We start from the raw sequence: 13,588 nt of genomic DNA, 5'->3' as shown, positions 1-13,588 counted from the left end.
GTTCTTTCAGCATTGTCTCAAATTCAATGTATTTCATCTGGCACTTGTTTTTGAAGTTGATGTCATGAATGTGTAGACCCAGAGTGCAGTGGCAGTCTTTTTTGTGGTAGCACCTACTGCATGTGTGTTATGTTGTGGACTTTAATGATAAGTAAACAAAACGTTATGATTCAGAGTCCTCAGCTGCCCATTATACAAAGGAAACATCCATTACAACGCAGTCATTACAATGCACTACCTTTACAACGCAACTGTTACAATGCAACTGCCTTCACAACGCATGCCATTACAATACATGCCATTACAACGCAAGTCACTACAACGCATACCGTTACAAAGCATACCATTACAACGCATGCCATTACAACACATTATAAGGTAAGTAATGGAGATATTTGAGTTTATGGGTGGGTATTGGTTTTGGGGTGCATGGGAATATAAATTTTTACCCCTACACTATCCAACACTTACCCTACTGTTGCCCTAAAAGTATTATGCGTTGTAATGGTATGCATTGTAACGGTATGCGTTGTAATGGAATGTGTGGTAATGGTAGTTTTAAAAGATACATTGTAATGGCATGCGTTGTAAAATGATGCGATGTGATGGTAGTTGTGAAGTGAAACCTGCGTTGTATATGCATGCATTGTAATTGTTTGCACTGTAACGTCATATATTCATAATACAAATAAAAAACTGAGAACAGCAGGGAAGCGTATATTAACGGAGCAGACCAAATACACCATAAAAATAGTCAAAGTGGCAGGGAAAACCACACCTACCGACTGACATTGATAAACATTTGTTTCCACTCTTCTTGCAGATTTCAGAAAAAACGTAGTGAATTTATTGGGCTCCAAGCTTTTTTTTTGCCTAAAAACAATATTATATTTATGGCAGCTAACCCAATTAAAACATGTAATATAAAATAAACAACTTGTAACATTCATCTATTTATTTAGATATAGTGCAGACAGGAGGCTGTTTGAAAGGCCTTTAAAGGGTGGCGTTATAAGAGGAAAGTAGGCAGGAGAGTGTTGAACTATGATGAAAAATGCATAATACTGTTTCGTATTTATCAGTAAGAGACCAGACCACAAGTATACAAGGAGACTTGAGTCTTCAGGGCTTTCCTGACTTTGAGGAAGTTACCCCCCCCCCCACACCTTGGGATGAATAGTATAGTCCAATCATGGTAGCTCAACGTTCAAGTGAAATGTACAAGCAACTAAACCTTCAGCCGCATAGCTCACTACCATGTGATAAGAAACCCTTGAAGCCATATTGAACTATATAATACACAGTATCAAATCCCATACACATAAGGTATTCATTCCTTATGTCCTGTAACTGAGTATCACAAGGGAATCAATCGGACTGTGGTACATCTATCATGGAATTACCGAGGGGGCAGGGAGAGCACCGGGGTAAATTTAAGTAAAAATCAGTTATTCGAATACATCCCTTATTATTTGTCATTGTGTAAGACAAGCAGTTACCGGACCGCTGGCTGGCACTAACTTTCTTGCTCTACTGTTGTGTCACTATTCTTTGGTTGCCGTCGCGCTACTCCAATCTTCGTAGTGTGTGGAAAAAGATTCCTCCTAATAATAGGCCCATAGCCAGCACTTTCTGCCCTTAGTTCATTGAGTGGAGTCAGCGGTAAACTCAGATCTTCGGTAGTTCTCTGTGTATCTGACATTCAGACATCAAATTGCTCCTAGCGCGTTATATTCAGTGGTTACTTAAACATTTGACCATTGGTAACCACTCTACGGATTGAAGTTTTAATGTTGGCCATTAGACATGTAAGTTAAGGGATAGAGCTTAAATATTTTCTTCATGAATTTTACATCTAGAAGGTACAAAAATGAGTGCAGTAATGTTGTGGTGTTAAAAATGCAGAAGAAGTGCATTCTCCCTAATTATCTACATAAAATAAGTCCCTGAAGTTCTTCACCAACTGGATTCATCCATCAACAAGCATTACCAATGCAATGGTCTCGGCATTGTTAAAGTTAGAGCTATTGGCATTGCTCATGACATTTTTATTTATGTTTTTGTTTTTAAAACATATAAATAAATGGCATTGTCATTTACAATGCCAATAGCTTAATCTCTCGCAAATGCGAGACCTATTGCATTTGCACCCACACACAGAGCCACCCACACACACATACAGAGCCACCCACACAGAGCCACCCACACAGAGCCACCCACTCAGAGCCATTCACATAGAGCCACCCACACACACACACAGCCACCCATACACACACAGAGCCACCTACAAACCAAAGAGCCACCCTCACACAGACCCACCTACACACACACAGAGCCACCCACACACAGACCCACCTACAAAAAAATCTACCCACACAGAGCCCAACACACACACAGAGCCCAACACACACAGAGCCCAACACACACACAGACAGAGCCACACACACACAGACAGAGCCACACAGACAGACAGAGCCACACACACACACACACTCAGACAGACAGAGCCACACACACACTCAGACAGACAGCGCCACACACACACACACACACACACACACACACTCAGACAGAGACACACACACACAAAGACAGAGCCCCCACACACACACAGAGCTACACACACAGAGGGCCACACACACACACAGAGCCACACACACACAGAGCCACACACACACAGAGTCACACACATACACAGACAGAGCTACAGAGCCACACACACACAGAGCCACACACACACAGAGCCACACACACACACATAGCCACACACACACACAGACAGAGCCACACACAGACAGAGCCACACACAGACAGCACCCCACACACACACAGACAGAGCCACACCCCCAGAGAGCCACTCACAGCCACACACACAGAGCCCCACATACACACAGAGTCCCCCCCACACACAGAGCCCCACACATATACAGAGCCCCACACACACAGAGCCCCCACACACAGAGCCCCCCACACACAGAGCCCCCCCACACACAGAGCCCCCCACACAGAGAGCCCCCCACACACACAGAGCCCCCCCACACACACACACAGAGTCCCCCCACACACAGAGAGCCCCACACACAGAGAGGCCCCCCACACACACACAGAGCCACACACACAGAGAGCCCCCCCACACACACACAGAGCCACATACACAGAGCCACACACACACACACAGAGCCCCCACACACAGAGCCCCACACACAGAGAGCCCCCCCCACACACACAGAGCCCCATACACACACAGAGCCCCACACACACACAGAGCCCCCCCCACACACACACAGAGTCCCCCCACACACAGAGAGCCACACACACAGAGAGGCCCCCCACACACACACAGAGCCACACACACACAGAGCCCCCCCCACACACACACAGAGCCACATACACAGAGCCACACACACACACACAGAGCCCCACAAATAACTTCCACTTAACACACAGCCGCCTTTATAAGTATTTTGGGTGGAGTTTCACTGCAAAATCAAGGCCAATGGAAAACGTGTGCCCCGTATCACCTCTCCATTGAAGCAGTGGATATGTGTGGCATTAACATGAAAAGGACTTTAAGGCTCAGCATATCATCACCCTGAGAATACGACACCCAGTCCAAGCTCTCCACACCAACTTCCTACTGACCCGCCAGTGGATCGTGTAGAGCAACCATGCATGGTTCAGAGAAAGCCAGTGAAGCATTTTGCATCCAGGGTCTCCTACCTTGGTGTTGTCAGTTTGGTTACAGTTGTTCCCATTGCAGTAATACATGCTGCTAAGGTAGAGAGGCTATGGCTGGATACAGCTGATGTTCCACCCTTCTCTCCCAGGCCACACCGAGTACCCACAATTGAGCATGGAAAGGGATACAGGACAATAATACAGCACGACTACTGCCGATAGCTAACCGGACAGACATCTTGGAATGGCAGATCCCGGCTGCCTCGTTGGTGCTTCCTTTTGTCACTGCTACCCCGGGGGAGCCCAACTGGGTCGAGGAGCAGCACAGGGAGTGGCGTTGGCCGGAGAGGCTGCTGGCACGGATGCAGAGCTGTCAGGACACTCCTCCTGTATGTTTGCCACCAAACTCCCCAGGCCATTAACGCTCGGACGTCCCATGCAGTTTAAATGTTGCTAAGTGAGTTCAAGCGCACGAGGCCACAGGATTATGGGGCTTATTTAGAAGCCACTTGCACAGCCGGTGGCTCTCTTTTAATATGGGGAAAAGTGACGAACCGGCAGCGCAAGGGGCTTGTAAATAAACTCCATGTATGTAATAAATTCATCCCAGAATGCGTGTGCTCAAATAGTGAATCCACCGGCATAGCAAAAGCAGAACGGTAGAAGATAAGGCTAGGCAAAGACTCAGTGGGGGAATGGAGAGCCTGACATGTTGGGGAAGGTGGGAATCCCAGAGTAGACACATCAGGCAGGAGCTCCACAGGAGATGTGAAGAACATGAATAACACTGGACAACAATCGAGCGGTAATACTTCAGGAGTGTGCCAGAGCAGCAACGCCACGAATGCCACAGGAGACTTTTTCGGGCAGGTGGGTGGGAGCGCAAGAATATCACAGGATACCGGGAATGCAGAAATCCCACTCAAGAGGATGGGGCCGGGACGCTATGGAAGGCTGAGGGGGCAGGAATACCGCAGGAGGGGGCTAAAGCTTAAATACCACTGGGAGTTGATAGAGATTAGCAGGGCAGAGATAGCACCACAGCGGGACAGCAATGATCAAACTCTGCGGGAGATTGTGACCGGTGCACGGTGGGACATTCCCAGGGTAGAAATGTACTGGGACAGTGGTAGGACAGAGCAACCATGAGCAGTTGGGAATGGCAAGATCTCACTCTGGGGTTGGTAGGGGTGGAGTACCACTAAGGCTGGTAGGAGGGGTGTACCAAGTGAGACTGGGGAGTGTGAAATAGGAGCAGTTACTTTGTGAAAAACGCCGGAGGGTGGTCCGTGGAGAATTTGGAGATTATTGATAGCATGGTGGCGCCCCCAGATGTTCGTGTACTGCGTACAGTGCTGTGGACGTGCAAATAGCCGGGAATACGTGAATTGCTTACGGCAAGCTGCAGCTGTGTTGTTTTTGGCATATGCTGATCTGCGGGAACGTGTCGGGGCATTATTTCTTTTGAGAATATAATGTACATGTGTCAGAAACGGGAGCAGAGGGAGTGGGAAGATGGAGAGACGGAAGGGTGTGGGAAGAGAGAGCAGCGGTAAGAGCAGGAACGGCGAGGAGGGGAGGGGGGATTAGGGAGCAGCTGAGGGGAGGAAAACAACGAGGGGGCCGGAAAGCAAGCACAACTAGATAACAGACGCCAGAAAAACAATTACAACGAAGGAACAGACGCACAACGAGGGAACAGACGCCAGAAAAACCATCACAACGAGGGAACAGAGGCAAGAAGAGGCAAGAAACTGGCACAATCAGGGAACAGAAGCAAGAAAAGCGAGCACTCACCGGAGGACTTGGCAGCTTCTCTACTTCTTCCGGCGGCGGTCCAGCAGAAATGGCTTCCGAAAAGCCCCGACATTTTCGGACTGGGGGGCGTGGGTTTCTTTCTCTCCTCTTCCCATTGGCTGGAATGTAAAATTCCAGCCAATGATAAGAGGAGAGAAAGTAAACAGAAAGAAGCTAAAAACACCCCTCCGAATCCGGGATTGAACGGAGTGATGCCCCTCTCCTCCAATGGCTGGCCTCCATTTAGGAAGCCAGCCAATGGAGAAGAGGGGCGGGTTCAAGCCCCCATACTGAAGAACAACATTTCTGGCAAGCGCAGCCTAAGCAGGCCGAGACGTAAAAATGAAGGAGAGAGTGGAAGCAAATCTGACTGGAGAAGCTTCCCAATGTGTGAGAATAGACAAGCTCCAGAAACCACCCTTATTGCCCATACATGAGTGTCCCTTCTAAAGCCAGCCATGTCTATAATGCATGATCCACACCAAACCAACATCTTTGTGAACACTCCCTTTGTAATCTGTCTAGCTGTTTTACAATAAACACAACTTTACACAACCACACAGGAAGCTGCTCTTGCAGAATGATATAGTGAACACTGATACACAGTTGACAATTTGTGACAGAATGTTTTATGACAGTCCGATGATTTATGACCATGATTTATGATGATCAGGCAGATTGATTTATGACAACGAAATAAAGGCCGGTCGCGGCTAAATGATTAATGACACCCGGTGATTTATGACCCATGATTTATGATGTCGAATGATACCACGTGATAACCAACTTGTGATCATGTATGATAATTGATTTATGGCCCCGGTCACCGGAAGGTGTCCAGGGGAGTGTACAAATATGATGTATGTAATGAGTAATAAAAACTGCGGCCAACAGCCACCACAAAATACAATGACTGTTGGCTGTGTTTATAATGGAGGTACACAAGTATGGTACGGTTCCCGGAATGGGCGCAGTACGGACGTTATAGTGAACACTGATACACAGTTGACAGTTTGATAAGATACTTACATTTCACCATTGGCAAACCCAACTGGTTAGAATTCTCTCAAATGTATTTAGCAGCATCAATGTTCTCGCAACCACTGACTTGAAGTTCTTATCTTGTTTCCACTTTAGGTTGGCAAAAAGGAGATTGCTCTATTCTCTGTCCCAAGGGAACCTGGGGCTCTGGATGTAATGGAACCTGCCAATGTGCCAATGGCGCTGCCTGCAGCCCGGTCAGCGGCCTGTGCGCCTGCACCGCTGGATGGCGTGGCGACAGATGCGACAAGTCGTGCCATGTAGGTTTTCTCTGGAGCATGCATTATTCTTTGGTGTTTTTTTGGGTATGGCTGAATATTTCTAGAATGTATACCATATCTGTGCGACACATAGGTGTGAATTTACTCCTTGAGAAAGCTACAAGAGACAGGTATTAGGGAATATACTTTTCAGCACTGGTGTATACTTTAGTGTATTGTTCGTACACTGCACTGAAACCGCTCACCAAAGGTACAGGCTCTTAAACATAACCTACACCGTTGGCATACTCAACCTATTGAAATAGGATGTGGGGAAAGGTTCATGCATGAGATAAATTATGATGCAGTCGATGCATAGGTGCAGGAGGGGCGTGCAACTGTTTTTAACAAAAGCAGAAACCTTTTCTCGTAACTGCAAATTAGTGCATGAGCTGCATTCATGCTTGCAACTCATGGTCAAACTCATACCATTCCTACGTTTGTGTATGGTCGGCCACTTCCTGCATCTGCGCAATCTTAGGATGGGGTCATAGAAAAGCCCAATGATGCAATGCATGTAGGATGTCTGTATGGTTTAACCCCAAAAAATGTGATCCTATGGCCACGCTCAATCACATACCAAGCATAAAACACTTCCACCAAAATCTTCACACAAACAAGGGGAAAAGCAATCAACAATCAATCATCACTTCATCTTGCAGATCAACTGCCTTAAGCACAACTGCATCAGTGACACAAGAAGGCAAGACAAGTCTTCTAGTAAACCTAGATATTGCAGGTCCTTTAACAGCACCGACCTCGCATCCCTAGTACAGTCGTCTCTCAAAAGTATCAGGGCTCCCAGACCCCGACCCTGCAGTCTGTCTCCTTCTCTACATATGAGCAGACTGAGTCATGGCCCTTGTTCTTCAGCTCCCATCAGGACCAGCGTAGAACCAACCAAAGGTCACCACAGGAGAGGTGTGGTGCAGCGGCCAGAGCGTCTGACTCCGGAGCACGGGGCTCAGGGTTCGAGCACCCGCGGCAGTTCAGCTCAGCACCCTGTGACTCTGGGCAATAGCTCACTTAATTTTGACGGCCCCCAGTGCCTTTGAGACCTCTAGGGTGATTAGTTCACGCTTTTCAAATACCAGATACATACATACAGTAGTTTTTTGTATTCAGCATCAACCTTTCCCCCTCTTTAAGATCATAGACAACCATGACACAGTGCTCCACCTGTAAATCACCAACAAACAAAATCAATTCCTGGTCCTATACTGTTGCCAGTGTGCCTTTTAATTATGGACAGATGGCTGGGAGTTTTTTTTTTAATTCAGTGAAAATTACTCCAGCTATTGTTCTCAATTCCATCCTCCAACCTCCCTCATTCATCTAAAATCTTCCTGTAAATCCGGGTCAGCCTAACACTGCGAGCAGGAAGGTCAATGGCCTATAGAACACACTTCGGACGCCCAGAAAAGTCCTACGGTAAACATATCACTCTGCTGTCTCTGACGCATCATCAACATCATTCTGTGTGAGTCCTTCATTGGCGAGAAGGACTATCATCTGAACCAGACAAAATGGCAGATTTACAAGCCTCTTGCACCACTTTTGCGTCACTTTTCCCAAGTTAAAAGTGACGCAAAAATGGTGCAAGGGGTTTGTAAATCTGCCCCAATATATTCTACTGCCAGTGGCCTAACGCAAGATGGCGAGGATGTGGTCTCAGGACTAGACTGCCGACTTTGGAGCTGGGAAACCAAGGTTTGAGCCTCGGGGTCGACTCCACATCCCGTAATTCTGGACAAATCAATTAATCTCCCCGTGCCTACCAAAAAAAAGAATGTGTCCTTGTGTAACGTAACTGGTGCTCATGTAAAGTGCTCCAATACCTTCGGGTCGAGTTTGTGATATACAAATCTGAAACAACAAGCATTTACAATGCAACGGTCTCGCCTTTGCAAAGGTTAGAGCTATTGGCATTGTAAATGACAACTGTTTTATTTATGTGTTGGCTTTGAAAACAGATAAATCAATGGCTTTGTCATTTACAATGCCAATAGGCTAATCTCTCGCAAATGCGACACCTATTGCATTTGGAGCCACACAAAACCGGATCACAAGCAGGCAACGGGGGCACACGAAAAGCGGATCACAAGCAGGCAACAAAGGCACACAAAAAGCAGGTCACAAGCAAAATCTACTATCTCTAAGGATTACAATATTTTGGGTAAGGAAATACCGGGTCACATTCAAAGACATTCTGCTAGGGACACGTCTGCCTCGTGGAATGAGGCATACTGAGTGTCTGATGGATATCTATGTCACAGCAACTTGGGCTGTGTGCCATATACATATATATATATATATATATATATATATATATATATATATATATATATATATATAAATATATATATATATATTACCTACTGGCGGTCGCCAGTAGGTATATATAGTTAGGATTTTTTCTCTATGGGTTTTTTGAAAATTCTATGTCTAATAACTTTGGCGTTTGTGGACGGAATTGGCTGAAATTTTCAGGAAAATGGCACATTTTGTTTCTGAGCAGCCCTTGAAAATTTGGGGGGGGTTCGTCCAGTGGGGGCCGAGAAAAAAGGGGGGTCCCAAAACGTGTTTTTAACATTGAGTTTTCCATAGGGCGGTTGGCCTCACTTTTAGCCCGAACGGCTGAATGGATTTGCACGAAACTTGGCAAAATTGTAGGGACTGGTAGCCCGATGTGCCTTTTGTAGGTCTCAATATATGTGCTCCAGTGGATTTTGAGAAATTAACGTTTAAAAAAAGATATATATCTGTAACAGCGGACCGGGCAGCGCACTGGTTCGCGGACTTTTCGCGCAACGGAGCTTTGTGAAGCGAAGCTGATTGGTTCTCCGGCGTCTGTCAACATTCCAAACAGTCCGTAGCGGCCGCCATCTTGTCTCTCGGTAGGATCGAGAGACAAGAGGAGGTCAAAACAAAGGGGGAAATAACTATAAGGGGGCATAGTAGATCCTCGCTGACCCCCTAGATTTGATGTGGAGGTTTTAAAAGGGCCCCGCGGGGCAAAAAAAAAAAATAATAATAATAATTGAACGGCTGAATGGATTTGCACGAAACTTGGCAAAATATTAGGGACTGGTAGCCCGATGTGCCTTTGCTAGGTCTCAATATATGTGCTCCAGTGGATTTTGAGAAATTAACGTTCAAAAAAAGATATATATCTGTAACAGCGCTCCGCTTCGCGTAACGGAGGTTTGCGAAGCTGATTGGTCATTCTGTCACTGGGCTATAGTTGGGCTACATCTGGCTGATATTTGGGCTACATTTGTTTTTTTGTGTGTCTGGCGGCCATCTTTGGGCTACATTGGGCTACATTGGGCTTCATTGGGCTACATTCGGCTAATTAGCAAATAGCTCATCGCAAACTAGGAATGGTAAAGAATCGCTATTTATTCCTTAAAGTTCGCTATTTAGGAAATGCAAATAACTTTGATGATACATATGGCGGTTCATCTCTAACAAGATAAGAAGCATAGGGATACATTTATGATGACTGGCGCATCACCAGAGATGTGTTAGTCATTTTGTGCCGCTGTTCCGTCACCTATGGTGTGCTGCATTTACAATGCGGCGCATCATGGGGCAAAAACAGCACAGATGCGTGATGTATCTGTGCCGTAAAGGTGGCGCATTGCTGGAGTTGTATCGCAAGTGTGATGAAGCTCCAGCAAGGGTCGGGGGTGCCCCTGTCGCAGGGTTTCTGTTCTCACACAGAACTGTGGACAGAGGATTGGAACCTCGGCGAATTAGGGTGTCCCAAAACTCACGTTAGTAATCAAAAACTCCTTAGCAAGCTAGGTACAGTGTCACATTGGATATAACAAACTCTCAATGTTTAGACAATCCAGAATATGAACTTATAGTACCTCAGGATACGTGGAACTCATGAACAGTCGGTCGTTATAGATTTCTTAGAAACCAGAACATGGAGTTAAGAAGAACAGATGTGTATTTGAAATGTTTATTTACTAATGCCGTCTTCTCAGGCGTAGTACCTTAGATAATAAAAGTACACATATTATCAGTAGCAAAATTACCAGCATAGTTACTAGTACATAAAAAGTGAATGGTGATAGTATGTTAACATGCTGTAAATGAATAAGAGTTAGCAACACTTATAAGCAGCCGCGGGCCGTGGAGGGAGTTACGGTGAGGCAGGGAGGCGGGGAGGGGGAGAAGCAGGGTGGAGAATACAAGTACACATATTATCAGTAGCAAAATTACCAGCATAGTTACTAGTACATAAAAAGCGAATGGTGACAGTATGTTAACATGCTGTAAATGAATAAGAGTTAGCAACACTTATAAGCAGCCGCGGGCCGTGGAGGGAGTTACGGTGGGGCAGGGAGGCGGGGAGGGGGAGGGGCAAGGTAGAGAGGGCTCCACCCTGCTTCTCCCCCTCCCCGCCTCCCTGCCCCATCGTAACTCCCTCCACGGCCCGCGGCTGCTTATATCTCACCCTCCCTAATACACATATTATATTATTTGCTAAGAAGGTCTCTTTGTGTTGGTTTAGGGCGTGCCCATACTTTAGTGTCTTAGATTTGAAGGAATCACATCAGCATACACCAGCTCTCTCTTCATGTGAACCGCATCAACTGTTGTGTATGTGTGTTCGGCAAAGCAATATAAAACCCGCCTCATGCCCAGAATTGGCAGAAGTTGCACTTATGTTATGAGTATGAAGTCGTGGAGATCAGACCTCATAACAATTCTGTATCGTGTTGTTCTTGAAACTTTAGCACTCGCTGTACAGATATAGTTTAACAAGTAAAGCAGATAGTAGACCAATAACATATTATTCTCATGTAAACCACGATGAACTACTAGGTGGAAAGCTAAAGCAACAACTAAGTGTCGTGTGCAGAAGTTGCAAAAAAGGAAAAATGGCGTTTAAACCGGTAATGAGCCCATGCTAACTTAACACGGTGTAAAGATATCCAGGACCTAGATGACACCTCCTCATGATCCGGAAACAAACTGAATAAGATAATAGAAGTGCCATCTCATGAGAGCAGATTGCAAGTTTATATGTGGACGGTCCGCAAGGTAAAGCATTAAAAACTAGGAAAATTTAATGCTAAAGAAAAATAAAACAGCCAAGTACTTTATCGAGTCTTAAGCCAATAGGCAAGGTAAATAATAAAAACTTGACAAATAAGTCAATGAATTGTCAATGAAATGCTAGTACTCAGCATATCAAACATGAAAAAGGTCTATGACATAACTGTGTATGCAAAATAAGCTGCAACAGCCTCCAATAGGAAGTCACCGTCTTCATCCGAAAACAGTTCAGCCATCCAATTTAAAAGCGGAAAAGAACATACGTGCTCTCCCAGCACCGGATCCTCTATCACCATCAGAGGACAGCTCGGTGGGTTTTCAAGAAAGCTCTGTTCCAAGAAAGACTGTGCTGCCGCCAGTAAATTCCAGGGACCAAGTAGTCCATGCATCAATGCCACAGCCATAATCCTTTCGCCAGGACAAACCAACTCGTGAGTAATGATAGGAGTCATCAGCTGATTAAAGTCGACGTCAGGAGAAACCGGTCCGCAGAGACACAAATCAATGGCCCAATCGAAATCACAGGTCAGGCAGTGAAATACAGGCTGGACACAGGTGAAGTAGGAGAACCGAAAAGATAATCCATATGCCGTGCTTAATATCGCCAACGGCATTGTGCCATAATATTCTAGCATGCGATTGCGGAACAGTGTCAGCAGCTGCAGGGTCGGAGGTTGCATAGGAGGGACATCCATATTTAAAAATGTAAAAAAGCACAAGAGCGTCCGCTGGTAATGCAAGTAAAAATGCCAATCTACGAACCAGAGTGCAGAAAATACAATGAAAGGAAGCAGGGATGACTCCAAAGATTTTCTCAAATGAAGTCACGAGACCACTGGTAACAACTTTAAAAAAGTGTGCCAGGGACTTTGTGGAGGATGCCTTAAAGATAGTCGGAAACATGTTGCTGAAATTGAAAGGCAAATCTTAATTGAAAAGGGTGTGCACCTCTGTATGGGTGTTCGCTATGTGAAGTACGAAAGTTTCACGGGCCGAACTCAAGGCCACCTCTCTCTGAGACAAAAGAGCTCTTATTCTTGCCATGCCGTTGAAACGTGTCCCAAGGTTGGTATTTGTGGCCAGATTGAAAACTCCCTATGTTCATGTGTGGGAGGAAATAGAACATTTCTGCAGCAAATAACCCGTTCACTTACTGTTACGATAAAAGGAATACTTTTAATTAACTCAGAACAATCTTCATTATTGAGCATCAAATAACTACCATTTTCCAACAACTTGAACGTGGGGATGATAGCAGGAACTGGCGTGCCTTGCAACATGCAAGCCATATTTGGTCGGTGTTTGTTGCATGAACCGTGTAACTGTATGTGCCTACACATTAGTGAATGATCTGGCGTCTCAGTGCATTCCTCTCCATTCAGATAAACTTCTTGATCATCTTTGAAACATCTGTATGTGTATGGAAGCGACCAGACCTCATGAAGAAAAGCACTACCTAAAGGTTCATAACGACCTATTGGTATATATTTCATACAATTTGAAAACTTATATAAAGCAAAAGGCAGCGTTATTAAACCGTGGATAAGGCATGTTGCCAAAAAACCCGCAATCCTCTGCTGATGATGTCACTGAGCATGTCATGAATGATGTAATATGTGACATCATCAGCAGTGGATTACGGGTAATGGTATCTCTAGTTTACTCCCTTATAGCTGTGTTTCTTTTAACATAAGTGTCTGTTTCCTTCCCTTATACTTACTGTTTTTGGTTCGCTT

At 45.4% G+C, this 13,588-nt stretch overlaps 1 protein-coding gene across 2 annotated transcripts in view; it reads left to right on the top strand.

Annotated features, from left to right (window-relative positions):
• Nucleotides 1–13,588, top strand: part of PEAR1 (platelet endothelial aggregation receptor 1) — a 376,148-nt gene that overhangs the window by 306,342 nt on the left and 56,218 nt on the right. For both annotated transcript variants that reach the window (XM_078671558.1, XM_078671559.1), the window contains exon 12: nt 6,613–6,776. In XM_078671558.1, coding sequence (XP_078527684.1) covers nt 6,613–6,776 — 164 coding nt within the window. The remainder of the gene's footprint in view (nt 1–6,612; nt 6,777–13,588) is intronic.

The sequence above is a fragment of the Lissotriton helveticus genome, chromosome 12 (assembly GCF_964261635.1).
Source record: "Lissotriton helveticus chromosome 12, aLisHel1.1, whole genome shotgun sequence".
NCBI lineage: Eukaryota > Metazoa > Chordata > Amphibia > Caudata > Salamandridae > Lissotriton > Lissotriton helveticus.
This window is presented reverse-complemented; position numbering and strand designations above follow the sequence as displayed.